The 14,912-nt window shown below is 43.4% G+C and overlaps 1 protein-coding gene across 4 annotated transcripts in view; it reads right to left on the bottom strand.

Annotated features, from left to right (window-relative positions):
* The window catches only part of FAM13A (family with sequence similarity 13 member A), a 140,178-nt gene extending 126,712 nt beyond the window's left edge, over positions 1-13,466 (bottom strand). For all 4 annotated transcript variants that reach the window (XM_077782973.1, XM_077782974.1, XM_077782975.1 and 1 more), the window contains exons 1-3: positions 13,381-13,466; positions 10,710-10,899; positions 7,930-8,139 (exon numbers count right to left, since the gene is read on the bottom strand). In XM_077782973.1, the coding sequence (XP_077639099.1) occupies positions 7,930-8,139; positions 10,710-10,899; positions 13,381-13,407 (427 nt within the window). In that variant the 5' untranslated portion in view covers positions 13,408-13,466. The remainder of the gene's footprint in view (positions 1-7,929; positions 8,140-10,709; positions 10,900-13,380) is intronic.
* Between the last annotated feature and the right edge of the window lie 1,446 nt (positions 13,467-14,912).

The following is a 14,912-nucleotide window of genomic DNA, read 5'->3' as shown; positions in this document are numbered from 1 at the left end:
CAAAAATTAAAATGAATTTGTTGATTCTTCTGCTGATGACATTTCATGGATTTCAGCTTTATTTTTAAAAATTGCTTTAATAATTTGTGGTGAATCTAGACAGTGACATGCATACACAGTATTCCATGCACTTTGTAAAGTTTTCAGGGCAAGTCTACTACTGTTATCTATGACTGTATTTCTTCAAGTATAAAAGCATTTCAACTTATTAGAGAGCAAAACCAGTCTTGAGTCATAACAACATTTAGAGCATTCCTCCTCCTTTTCAGTTTGTTTCAAAGTTAGTCGCTACGGGTTACTGAGCTGGTAGTGACTATCACAAAAACATCAGAGCACCAGAGTGGTTTATGCTATTCATGATTTTCAAGCACAGCATATCCAGTTATTTTGAAAATTTTGCCTAAGAGAAAGGAGAAAAATAAGAATGAAGCCTAAGAGAAGGTACTCTCAAGGCAGACAAAGACATTCAACTTTTTAGTTTGAAAGCCTTCCAAAAGCCATGTGCAATAGACAGCATCTCAGGCAAGGCCTGCAAGAGAAGACTAGCTAGATGTGCAGTCAGCCAGGGCTTGAAACCAATAATGAAATAGAGTGGATTGGGCTGAGGAAGGGAACAAAACCAGCAGCCTCAGGCCGTGTCTAGGCTCAGCAGCCTGAGGACACAGAACACAGAGGATAGGATCAAGGAAACCAGCAAGGGCAGCTGGCACCTCAAAGCTGAACTGGGGACTCATTAGTGAGGAACTGAGTCAAGGAGACAAGTGAAAAGGACAGGCAGTATCTCCAAATACATTAATTAACTAGAAACGGGAGTCTCAACATTGTAGGAGGTACAGACACATTTGTAAGGGTGTTTTCAGTCTCATTTAATTTCAGCATACACCCACAGCTCACAACAAGAGGGATATATTTTCCAATAGTTCATGCTATTTCTGAACATATTGAGTGTCTCTGACATACTAGATACACAATTTAATTCCCCAGTTCATCTCTGTTCATGTTACTCCATCATGCTGCCTGAACTTCACTAAATATATGGAATTAATGCAAACAGGTGTGCATAATTGTCTTGCTCAAGTCTCAAATGGTCTGACCCCAAACAACTCCAGTCCAGAAGCACTGAAGCCACATTATCACAGTACCCTAGCCAATTATCTGTGCTGTGAGGTGAGGAAGAAAAGCAACTGCTCAATGTCATGCTACCACTGCATACCTTCCAGCTGCCTTGCATGCTACCAGACTGGAGGGTTAGACAGAAAGGCTTGCATCTGTTAGCAGTTCTCAATGTGCCCTGGGAAGCTGACCTTTGGCACAGAGGCAGCAGGTTGTGCATTGCAGTACCATGGCACCCACTGGGCTGCAGGAGGAATTAAAGCATTTCTTTCCACCTCTGCAATCTATGTGAAGTGGGACTCTGTCAAGAAACAATCTGCTTCAGACACCATCCTTCAGACATGATCCTGCCCCAGAGGGGAAAAATCATGCCTTGTTGCCTTCCGGAGCAGAAATAAGCCCTGCTCATAAGAAGGCTGTCATCACAATCCAGCTTGAGACACCTCACTCTCTGTCATTACAGCACTTTGCAGTGCTGTATTTATCCTTCTTTCCAACATACTGGAGGAAGAGCACACTTCTTTTGCAACTCTGGTGAGTGTCATCTGCATAAAAATCCGGTTCCAAGAGTTCCAAGAGTTTTTACTGAGTAACAAACATCATCATCATATGGAAAAGAGAAGTTATTTCTCTAGCTTGGAAACAGCTCTGATATCACTAAAATGACCATAAAAGCCAAAGGAAAAGGTTAAAATCATGCTATAAGAGCCAGGAGAATCACAGCTATCCAATGAACCAGATTTCATGCACTTCTGCAGTTACCATGGTGTGAGAAACTATGCCCATTTTTAAAAATTTCCCAGGTTTATACAACAAAGGATCGAGTCAGGAAAAATTACAGCACTGGGAGTATGGGACTAAAACGCCATGTGTTCACCCACAAAACAGCTGCTCCGCCTTTTATACCCCTGGGAGGTGCAAAAGGTAACCCTAGCCCCTCCCAAAGTCTGCCAGTTAACTCTTCTTCCCTGTGCATTGGTTCCCACTGCTTTCTTGCACCTTGATGGGTCTCAGGTGCTGTCATGCTGCACCTCCTAGTAACCAGCCTGCCATCCTCCCAGCTGCCCTATGCAAGGGGCACAGGTACACACCCTCCTTCCACATGTCCCAGCTACCAAGGCTGTCCCGTGGCAACTACACAAGCGGGAGAGGAAAGGGGATTATGGGGAGAAGAGAGGACATCCAAACAACAAATCACAATTGTTGAGGTCTGCTTGTCTCTGAAATGACCTTGACATTGTGAGAGTCTTCGTTCCTTTAGCTCACGCAGCTAAAGGAGGAGTCTGGAATGTGTCCGATTGTGTTTTTAAGGTTGTTTATTTTTTCTTATTTATAATATTTTTTTTTTACTTGCTGAGCTTTGGTTAGTAAAGAGGCTATGGAATTTTGCTCTTGAGTTTTGGGTGGCTCTCACCTTATATACTTAAATTACGTGTAGTATGTTGTCATGGTTTGACACTGGCACAATACCAGAGCCTCCATGAAAATGCAGTCTCTCAATTGAATGCTGTGAAATGCAATCGAGAACAGAGCAAAGCAGGCCCAAGCTTAATAAGGGAAAAAAAAAACTTTATTAAGCTACTACTACTATACTATTACAAAAGGAAAAATAAAGAAAAAACACACACAAAATTCAAAATTAAAACCTTCCAAAGCATTCCTCCTCCCACCACCCAATTCCAAGAAACCACAGCGAGACACAATCTGGATCCCAATCAGGTTTTCACCCTCCAGACAATTGATACTCAGTCCATGGAGGGACACAGGAGTCTCTCCTGTGCCACAGGCCCCCCAAGGCACACAGCTGCCACATCCTGTGCTTCCATGTCACTCATGGCACCACCCAGAGAAAAAGTTTGCCATGGTGAGCCTTCTCCTTTCCATGCACAGTGCTCTCACCACCAATGCATGGATGGACAGACTGCTTATAGGATTTTTCCTTTCAAGGCCCTGCCAAGAGGGGGAAAAAACAGCAGTTCAGTTTTTTTCATTTTTGGGACCGCAGTCCCCCCCATTTTTCCCTGGGACCAAGGGTCCAAGAACAGACATCTTCTTCTCTTCTTCTCTGAGGACAGGGGGCACCACCACAAACCTCCCTAACTTTTCTCTGTTCACTCCACTTCTGTCTTTTCCCAGCTGAAGCAGGTCTCTTGGCTCACCAGCATCCTCCTAAAATACAGTCTCTCTTGGAGGAGAAGATTGGTTCAGTCTCTGGCTACCAAGAAAAAGTCCAGCCAAAAGCCACTCCATCATCTCCTCCCACCTAGAATTTCTCCTTCTAACATCCCAGGGTCCAAGCTGTCTCTCTTCCTCTCTTTCAAACCGAGGAGGAGAAAAATTTCACAAAGCTTTCATTTCTCAGGAAGGGTTAAAAGTCCAGACTCCCAGGATGGCTCAATGCCCAGACTCCCACAGGCAGCTGGGCACCTTGCAGCCCCCCCACTCTTCTCCTTCCCCGCAGTGAACTGCTGACAAGCTGCCGCTGTCTCTTTCTCTCTCAAGAGAGAGAGACTCTGGGGGGGTGGGAATGGAGACATCCCAAATTTCTCCACCCTTCCATCTGCAGGGGGCCAGGCCCGGTTCCAGTCCCTCCACCCTTGGGCCTACCTCGGAAGGCCGCATGGCTTTTCCCCTCCCCCACCCAGCCACGGCTGGGCAGGGGAGAGGTTGCACTGCACGCTGACCGGAACCAAAGAGAGCGAGTTCCCCTGGGAATTCTGCTTTTAACCCCTCTGTGTTCTCAGAGGCATGTCCACCTTCAATTGGTCAATATCCAAATTGACCTCTTCCTTCCGAGAAAAATTCTTTTTCTGTGTCAAACCACAACATATGTTTACAATTTATTACTAATACTTATTACTTATGTTAGATTGTGACTCTCTACCTTAAACTAACAGAAAAGTGCTACCATTACACTAAGACATGGAGGACAAGAAGAAGGGAAAGAAGGTGAGGATGTGCCCAAATTCCTCCATCTTGACCCCCTGAATTATATTCTAAAAATCCCAAAATTCTACTTTTCCACTCTGTGTTAGTTCAAATATCACATTAATAAAACCTCTGTGATTTGTAATTTCTCATGCCAAATTGACAGCTTTTTCCACAGGTTAAAATCAAAGCCACAAATATTTTTGACTTCACACCAGGGTCTCCGAGACCCCTGCCAAGGTCTCGAGACAGCCAGGGCAGCCAGAAGGATGTCCTGGACTCTGACAACAGTAAAATCTACAAAACTTCTCACAGCATACACATAACATTCATCCTTTAATTGCGAGAGCCAACTATCTCATGACCCATCTATAATAATGGATAAAAGGTCAGCTCTCATCTATTCATTCTCACAGTCATTGTTCAGATCGAAATTAATTTGACCTCTAAAGTCGCCCAACACAAGCTGTATTTTTGGTTCTGCTTGTTCATGTAATTCAAACAGCTGCTGGCTACTATGCGTTTTCTGTAAACTGACCTGTTGATCTGGAAGGGAGCTGCTCCTTCCCTTCCCTGCCTCCCAAACCTCACCCTGACAAAGGCACCAGACAAAACCATGCCAGTCATCACAGGCAGTGAGCAGAAGGAGGTATGTGAAATAAAACTCACATCTTGCTGCTGCCCACTGAAAAAACATAAATTCCATAAGATGAGTAATGTCAAGAAGTCAGTGTGACAAAATGGCATTAAACTTAGTTAGGTTGAGTAAGAAAGGAAGACAGAGTCCATATTTCACTGTACCTCCACTGGAGGAGGGAATGAAACAGCAACAAAAACAAAATTTACAGTACAGTAGCACTTTGTCTTGATGAAAGCAAGTGACCTGTGAAAGGGGTAAGAGCTGTGTGTACAGTTCCTAGTATGTACGGATGTCTTAAGAGTCAGCGATCACAATACAGAGGATAAGGAATGAAAAGCCAGAGGGAATAAACAAGCTCAGGCAGGGATTGCTGTATGGGAGCTGCTGATTTCTGGCTGAGGTTTCTCCAAGTACAGCCCATTTCACACAGTTCTGCTCTGCAGTGAAGCCTCAGGCACAAAAGAGATTGTGATGGACATTTTTCACCCCAGAACTCCCCTTAAGGAGCAGCCTTTATTTGTCAGGCACTGTGAGGAGACCAGCCAACACTAAGGACTGTCAGTGTGTCCCTGGCCTGCGCTTGCAACACACATCTCCAATCAACATCATTTACAGGGGGAGCCCCTTCCTATCTCCCACTGCCACTGTCCTTCTCCAAGGGCACAAACAGAATGCCAGGACATACCACAATACACTACGCGATGTGTTATAGAACTGCATAGTCTTGGCATTATGCTGAATATTTATTTGAACAAAAGTACTTCAGGATTTGAGGGCAGCACGCAAAGTTCTGTTTCACACAACACTGCACAGGCTGCAGACAGCAATGCCAAAACAGTTGCATGGACTTCTTGAACACTAACAGGACAGCTTCTTTCTTTCATAACAGGGCAGGTTATTTTTCTTTGATTTGGTAACAAATCTGATAGCTGGAATTGAAAAGGGTTACACCTACAGGTAAAATTTGTAATTTTCAGTCCAGGTATTTTTAACTAGAGGAATCACTCTCTAACCATTTTTATAGTAAGTGAAGTAACTATGTGTTTTTCTCAGGCCAAGATCTCAGCTGGCTTAAAAAATGCTGATAACAATCCCTAAAAATACACCAAAAGAAACCTAACATAATTCTAAAAACCCATATCCCATGCAAAGCTTCAACAAAAGAATACAGAGATTGTGACAGAGCTTGTATTTGCCTTCCCTGTAGACATGTCTCAAAGAGGCTACAGATTCAAAGTTATTTTTTAATAACCTGTTGACTCAGAAACAGTTTGACCTACTCTCTTCACAGTTTACAAAACAAACACCCAGGCATGCAGTGTCCTGGTACCATTTTGCAAGCAATACCCTTGCACATACTTCGATAAGTGAACAGATAACTCCTGCAATCCTGCACAGCTGGTTGATCATTTAACTGCAAGCAAATGCCCACCTACTACTTAAGCTTATCTGAACACAATAAAAATCATCAGTGCCTTTCATAACTGCTCATTTATGCTGTATTTTCTGGGGTGTGAAAAACCCTTCAAGTTTCCTCCAACCTTTACACAAGACTTCCCCTTGCTACAACAGCCAACTGGCATTTTTCAAGTAAGACTTTTTATTCCCTAATCAAAATTTTAATGGCACTAATCTTGATCTTATTGTGAAATACAGGCAAACTTAGCTATGAAGACACGTCACAGTTGGATGGATTTTTGCAGATCTGGGTTCATAGATTATACTAGTAACTTTATTTGGAAACAAGAAAGTTTGGTGAATAAATCTGCTAAGTAACGATATCCATCTCATTTCCCTAGAAAGTACTGGGGGGATTTTGCCCTTCCTGTAGGAGACAGAACCAACGAACCTTTCCACAAACACAACAAAAGCACTGTTCAAAAAGGACACCAGCAGTTCCTGGTACAATACACCAATATGACCTTTGTGGGGGCAGAGATATGGAACAGTAAAGGCGTGACTTATTTATTTATTATTAATTTACACTTAAGATGTGATTTATGAGAAAGAACATAAATACAGCTCATGAGTCAGACCTGGTGAAATCTAAAAGTCCACAAAGAAAGCACAACAATGACCAGAAAAAAGGGACTTTCTAAAACAATAGCACCTTCCTACACAACACTTCCTGAACCCTATTCTTGTGTGCCAGACAAGCTTTACTAAATAGGGAAGGTATTTTACACAGTCCACATACTACCTACAGCTGAAATGTCTGCACTCAAGGTAAAGTACAAAGCTCTTCTTCAGTGCATCAGCAACACCTTCTATAGCCCACAAAACAAAAGGAAGAAAGAAAATACATGGCACTACTCTTGGAAATGGCTAAACCTCCTCTTCACTGAAGGCAAGAAAAATGGGAGACCTCAAGACAAGTGTGTGAGAACTTTACACCATCTTCCTCCAGGGATGCATGTCAGAGAGCATGTTCCTCCTCTTCATTCTCCAGTAACTTTACCCACTCATCTTGTAGCTTCTTAGGAAAACATAAAGAAGTGCTGACTGCCTGAAGCAAGAGAGATGAACTGTCAATGACCCACATGGTCATGGAACTGGGGCCAATCACCACTTATTCCACCTACCATCACCAGAGATTGTCAGATACAGATGAATTAGATTGAAACTTGCATAACTCTCTTTAAAATGATTTCTCAACTTTCCACAGCAGAAGTGGTGGTCTTTCCTATGGCTGATCCACCACTTGAAGGTGGATGACGGGTGTGAATAAAAGAAAAAAAGAAATCTTCCAGGTTGTGTGCTATGACAGGGAATAAAACATAAAGTCTACTGTTACTTGCAAACTGGTTCTTTTTTTTTTTTTTTTTTTTTTTATGGACAATCACATTACTTAGTGAGAAGCAGAAACTTTGGCAGTGTATGCTTTTGGCCCAATCTTAAAAGCAGATGAAGTTCTCAGTTCTCAGCGTCCATTACAATGAAACTGTCAGAAAACACCCTAGCAGACAGAAGTAAATCTATGTCCTAAAGACACTGCAATTATTTTCTACAAGCATACCTGAAGAAAACCAGCTGATCATTTCACTTTCTATTCAACCTAATTGGATTAGAAAATCCAGAGTTTACTGAATACATCAGAAACATTTTTCTGCCTATTGTAACAGAACTGCATGTCTGGGAGTAGGTAGGAGCTGAAGCCAAAGGAAATAAGGAACAAAGTAAGTAAACTAAGAAACCAGCTACCCAGAAAGAAAGTGCATTGAAGGACGGAGACTTTACCTCTCACTTACCCTGGTAAAGCTGAATGAACCTGGGATGTAAGGCAGATGTGATAATTCCATCTGGCAACTCTCTCAAAAACAGTTTCAGCAGGCTGGCTGCTGAGTACACATCACCATCTTTCACGAGTTCCACCTCTTCCCCACGCTCGTACTGCAGACGCAGCTGCTCCACCATTTTCATGCTGCCATTCACTCTGAAGAGACCTTCCTGTGTCATACCTGTAATTATATATTAAGACTGAGCTGAACCACCACATCCCAGTGACATGATGAAACAGATATTCTAGTTTGAATAACACACATGTAGTAATACAAACTAGGGCAATTAATACACCACGATATAAAAAAAAAATACTACTCTGTCCCCAGAAACCCCCTCTAGTCAGGTAGTTAGATTATGATAAATAACAAATACTAATGACAACATCTTGAGGTCTGGAATACTCTTTTGAGAACCAAAAATACTGCAATGCCACTGAGCTGTCTCACATCATGAGAAATCAACTGAGACAGACACTTTCCATTGGCATATTTCAACAGAAAAGGACTCTACAAAAACCTTCAGTTGTTTCATTTTTGCAAGTAGCCCATTACTTTGAGCAGGACTGCCATACTCACACATTTGGATTACTTCCAGCTTCATGTTCCAGAGCAACACGTTCTTACCTGTGACCATCATGAGGTAAAAACATCTGAATACATGCTGAGTGCAGCAGTAACTCAATAGTAAATAGTAGGAAATCTCAATAAGCAAATAATGTATCATGGACAGCACAAAGCACAAAGTATTTTACAATGAAAAATAAATGGTTTAGATCACTACAGGCTCATAAAGGAGATGCACAAAAAAGGAGGCTTCAACAGAGGAAGCCAGACTAATCATACTAAATTAAACAACACTTTCTAGGCTTTCTATTTGTTAAGACTCAAAACCTTCTGGGAAGAACCTAAAACTGACTTCTGTAAATTATTTTTTCTCTAGAACACTTTCACTGCAAAAATTCTGCCTTTCTAATACTGTGTCTATAGACCTGTTTGTTCTTCCTCAGAAGCATAACACGAAGAGGATTGAATGTGTATTGTTTTCATCACTTCAGACTAGACATCAAGGAACTGCAATCTGACAGAATGCTTCCAGTCCAAGAAATAAAATCTGAGGCAACAGAGTTTGTAAAGAAAAATTATCTCCTTTATTGGACTAGAAGACAAACTGCTCTAGCAAGGGAAAAAAATGGACAACCACTCAAAACATTTTACTTGACTAATATGAGATACTGGTGCTAGAGTTTGTATTCCTGCAGTCACAACAAAATGTATTCTCACGTAAGATGCTGTACTGCCATCTCGAGGGCAGAAAACACCTCATCTCAATAAAGATTTTTGTTTTTGCAATACTAGGTGAGCAAAGGCCACAGCCTCCACACAGATCAAACTTCCTTCCCCCTCTCTCACTCATTTATGGAAATAAAGAGTGGCTAGAACACCCTGAAAACAGTAATTAGAAACTACTAAATACACCACAGGGAAATTTGGCTTCATTTCTAAATTTGGAAATAGGCAGCTTAATGCTAACTTAGTTTAAGGATAGAGCTGCCCAACAGTCAGCTCAGCCTGGGTGTCTGGGCCTTTGTTAAAAATGCCTTCACAGTTAATTTTGCCATTAATTCACAAAACAAGCCTCACACAGACATGGGACACCCATTTCAACAATTCTCCATATGAGAGGGTATCTTTGAGAACTTGCTTGCATTTTTGAGAAAAAGAATGGTCTTTATCGGGGCCAGATAATCAACTTGACATTCAGAAGCCCAACTAATCCTGCTTCAGAGTAGAAAACTTGGCTTGTTTAGTCCATATCTGGGACATAGTTGTGTGGGATTCCAATCTTCTTATGGAACACAGAGCACAGACCACAACTTCCAGTCAAGAGTGTCTGTCAGTTTCTGGTTTTGATTAAACTCTAAATGATGGAAAGCTTTTTCCATTCTTTCTCTTCCAGTGTCCTAGCAAGCCACTTTTATACAGGTTGAAGTAGATCAAGCAAGACGCTGCCGAGTAAAGGTAGAACTATGTTTCAAATTTGCACTCTACCTCAAGCCAAGCTAATTTTCAAGCCATATTTGCATCTATGAGCTTCTGAGGATCTACCAAGATAGAATCTAAGTCATAGAATCTAAGCCTCTACAGCTGGATTATCATTATTGAATAGCTAGCAGAAAACCTCAGGGTAAAACCAGATGCAGATCCTTAGAAGATGACATTACCACCACAAAACCTTTTCCATTGCTGACCAAATGCCCAACAACAGGAACAAAATCCCATTAAATGAATGCAAGGAGAAGCAAAGAACTGAACACCTACTTCCTTGAGGGGATTAATAATAACTGGAATATATCTGAAAACCTGTAAGAACTTGTATTCCTTTCCAGTAATATTCTCTAATGGGTTGTGTGTGTGTGTGTATGTGTGCCTGTGTCTATCTCTATAAAGTGTTAAAGACAAATGTTTTGCAACTGGAAGATGACACAAACCTTCACAAATGGAATACATTCCATTTATAAACTAAACAGCTTGTTAATGAGTGTGCTGTTACCTAATGCTGTATGTAGTTCACCTTTATAAACATATTAAAAAGTAAGTTCAGCATCAAGGCAGAAATAAAAAAGAAGCAAACCACATACAGTAACATTCTTTGTCTGTGGTTTTTGTCACAAAAAAACTACGTTCTTCCCTTTGAAGAGTCTTACATAAAAAGTGCTGCTAAGGAGAAGCGACTCCACTAAGCTTACCATGCTGGGTGAGGTATTCCACTATATTCCACACAACTATCGGGATTCCATTTTTGCTCAATCCCTGCTTCTGGAGCTCCAGAAGACTCACACCAAACACCTTTGGACAGCTTGTGTCCCTCTGCTTGTTCAGTGGAGACACAACTATCTTTTTCATGTCCTCCTTCAATCTCGCCGCCGACTTGTTTTGCTTAAGGAGCAAAGGGAAAGAAAACAGGCATTATTCACATTTGCTGCAGAAGGTTGTGTGGTCAAAACACAAGCACATCCATCAAAACTGGCTTTTATGCTCCAGCATAAGGGTTTGGCCCCACTTTATTTTATTCCACAGAAAAAAACCTCTGTGAAGTAGGAAAGTAAAAATGAACAGAAGAAAACACTAGAAGAGGAACAAGAATGTAGGTAGTCTGTATGTTAGGGAGAAAGACTTGCAGACAAGCTTGCTACTAGAATAACAAGTAACTAGGAGTAAGCAAGCAGGAGACTGCAGTTGTCAACTCATGAAACTCACATGGGTTATAAAAGTAACTGGACAAACACAAACAATCCCACCCAGGATGCTTGGCAGGGCAGTACTCTGGAGGAGGCACACACACTACACTCTTCTTCCAAATACTGTTTCCTAGGGATTCATTTTGGCCACTGTCAGGTGAGATGGATCATTATTTTCTGTTATGCTTAGTATCTGCTAAGTCTGAAATTTAATTACTGAGGTTTTAAGGTTAGAAAGGGACTATGTAATCTAATCACACATAACAAGGGGGGTGGAAAACCCACTGCACAATAAACTTTTGATCCCATAGGTTCTTCTGGAGGCACAACATTCTCACAACTTTGGAGTTGCAGTGACAAAGAAACCATGGGAGGATAGTTAATAAAACCCAGCGGAATAAAAGAATATATGATTAATTTATAGGACTGATAATAGGCAGAAATCTTAATCAGCCTACAGAATTGCACATTTGGGAAGACAGTTCAAGGCAGAACAGCAGCATCACCCATCACACTGTTGCAATCACACTGCAGGAAATGGGACCCACTGCTACCACAGAGTTCAATCTCTTTCTTTAAGAAGCCCATCACTGGCATGTTGCTTAAAATAAACTTATTCCTACTGTGTACTGTGTTGCATTGACAAATTGGTAGTAGAAACTGTACATATGGAGAATACTGTATACTAACATAAAAAAGTGCTCAGACTCTTGCCTAAATCTTGACACGTCACTGTGTTGACAGATTTTATCACAGCATAGATATTTTATTTTAAACAGGCCTTTAAAATCTCTTCACTTGAGGCACAATATTTTTATTGTAGTCTGTGAGCAACATAAACATCTGCTATGTTGCTATTAAGCGTGACTGTCCTTTCAGATATAAAATGATCTGGCAGTGCACTCAGTTGTGCTTTTCCCACTAAACAGTTATTTGAAGCATGTGTGTGCTCTACGGTCCCAGGTCCTACACAACACTCGTGTGATATTTATAGAAGATGTTGCTTATATAAACATCACAAGTATGTTTTATTATTTGTGAAACAGAACCACAATATTGCATTATTGTAAACTCTTTATAAATATTTACAATGCACCACTGTTTGAACTAAAATACCAAATCTCTTTTAAAAAGACATGTTCCCATTTAAGATTAAATGAATAATAAACAACATTTATTCCAGGCAGACACATGACAAGGTAAAAATCATGTAGACTAGACTAGGACTAGAAGACAGCAAAGATTCTTTGAGCAGTTTCTGAGCAGCTGTGATATTTAGGGAGATTTTCCAATTAAGGCCCTCAACTAGCCTCACAATCTTGCTCAGTTACAGGTTTCCAGCCTGTTTCAACATTTGAAAACCTGAGTCACAGAGTTGGATTTACTTGGGGAAACTCACTATTTAAATCCACATGAGAACGGACAGACATTTGCCATGTCCACAGAAACAAGAGGAAAATTTTGAGCTTGCTTCAGGATCTGAAGAGGCTGTGCTAACTAGGAACAAAAAAATTATGTGGTTATCCAAAATACACATGCAACCAAAATAAAAATAAAGCCATCCCCTCAAAACACCTCTGAAACAAAGAGTTCAGTGTTATGTTGCTTTATAGATGGAAGATCTGACTTTACCCAGGGAAAACGCGTCTGAGTATTAATGCCACTGTTGCTGATTTCCGAGACTGGGAAAGCAATTAATCATCCCTGCACGATGCCGCCAAAAGGTTCCGCCCAGACACTTGGAAAAAAGCTATTTATATGCCACAGGGACACACTTTTACAGCACATCCAACAACTTTAAACGCAAGGAACGCGGCAGGGCAGTTGTTGTCTGGGTTAAAAAAAATAATAAAATTTAAAAAGGGAGGGGGAAACTAAAAGAAAACAGCCTGGAATCGCCTTTCCGAGTGTTTGCCTTTCCCAAAGGAGCGGCAGCTGCCGAGCGGGGGGGAAGGAGAAAAAAAAAAAAGAGAGAAGGAGGGAACAGATGGAGAGCACTCGGGACGAGAAGGCGCCGGGCCCGGGCCGGCCTCCCTCTCCCCGGCCCCGCGAGGGTCCCCGGCGGAGGCCGGCAGGAGGAGGAGGCGGAGGAGGCTGATCCCGCCGCCATCCGCCGGCCCCGCTCTACCGGCAGCGCCGCCCCGCTCCCGTGCCCGTCCCGCCGCCGGCCCCTACTCACGCGTACGGCCAGCGCCCCGGCCCCCATGCCGCCCGCCGCTCCGCCCCGGCCGCCCGCCCTCGCTGCTCCCGGCGGGTCCCTGCCGGCGGCAGCCTCGGCCCCGCGGTGACGCCCGCTGGCCCGGCCCGCCCCGCGGCCCGCGGGTGCAGAGCTGCCGGGCCCCCGCCGGCCGCCGGAGCGGTCGGGAGCGCTCTGCGGGGGCAAGTTCGCCTCCTGGAGCGCCCCCCGGTCGTGGCGGTCGGAGCGCGGGCCCCGCGGCTGCACCGGGCGGCCCCCGGGCATCACCAAGGCCCCGGGCCGGGCAGCCGGGACCTGCCGGGGAGCGGAGCCGCTCCGCGTGTGTGCGAGCCTGGGCTCGGGCAGAGCTGCTGAAGTGTCGCCACAAAGCCGCTGAGCCCGTTACGTTAGCGGGGAGCGGGGGAACCGCAACCGCGCTCGCCCCAAGGGCGAACGGGGCCGGGGCAAACACACGGGGCCTGGAGACCGGGCAGCCGAGCCAAACAAACCGCTCTGTGCCACGGCCCCGCAGAGCAGGATGCGGTGCGGCACCTGGCCCGGGTCTGGAAAGTGTGAAGCAGTCCAAGCACTGCCCACCGTTATGGTTTTCCATTTAGAGATATATTGGTGAAATAGGAAAAGTTTAAAGCGAAAAATGGAGGGGAGGACACCCCAAGCAGCTAGCGACTGCCAGCCGGTATGGCACGGCTGTGGCGGGGAGAGGAACTGTATTTCCCCCAGTGCCCTTCTCCCAGTCGCTGACGCCCGGAAGCTGTGTTTGTCCTAGAAATTCAAATTACGCTGCAAACCAGAACTGGGGAGTGTGAAAAGCTGTATTGATTGTTTGTTCATCAAAAGTATGAAATTAGGATAAAAGGGTGGGGAGGGGGTCGGGGCATGGAATTTGCAAGCTTGGGCAAGGCTGGTAACCGCAAACAAAGATTGTGAAAGATCTTGCAGGACTGGCTGGAACTGATAACCGCAGTGGAAGGAGATACATCACCTCCACTTGTCAAACTGACTACTGCTGGGACTGATAACCACAGTGGAAGGAAACCCATCACCCCCACTTGTGCTGGATAAAAAGGGACTGAAGAGAAGAAAGGTTGTCAGCTTTTGGCGGAGCCAGGCTCCGGGCTGAACCTAGCGCTGTTTTGCTTGCTATCGCTTGCTGTAATTAATAAAATTATTAATTGATCTTAAAAGGCTGAATCAAATTATTCGCCTCAATTTATAACAGGGAGTTGTGGCGTTTAATTACTTTTTTTTTTTTTTCCTTTTTTTTTTTTTTGGTGGGAGGAAAGTGCAACACATGTGCTTATTTCCATATCCACTCAGATGTAAGCACCACTCAGCAGAGCCTGAGCATCAGGGTAGGAGGTAAGGTCTTCAGAAATTACCTCTCAGAAATACTTGATTCTGGCACAGGGAGAAAAGGAAGACAAGCCAAGCAGAGAAAAGGTGAGGAAGAAAGAAGAAACTCAAGTTCCGTTTCTGTTTTCTTCTTTAATCCACTCTAACCCGAAATTACAACT

Source organism: Lonchura striata, chromosome 4 (assembly GCF_046129695.1).
Source record: "Lonchura striata isolate bLonStr1 chromosome 4, bLonStr1.mat, whole genome shotgun sequence".
Taxonomy (NCBI): Eukaryota; Metazoa; Chordata; class Aves; order Passeriformes; family Estrildidae; genus Lonchura; species Lonchura striata.
The sequence above is the reverse complement of the archived record's forward strand: the minus strand, read 5'-3'. Positions and strand labels throughout refer to the sequence as shown.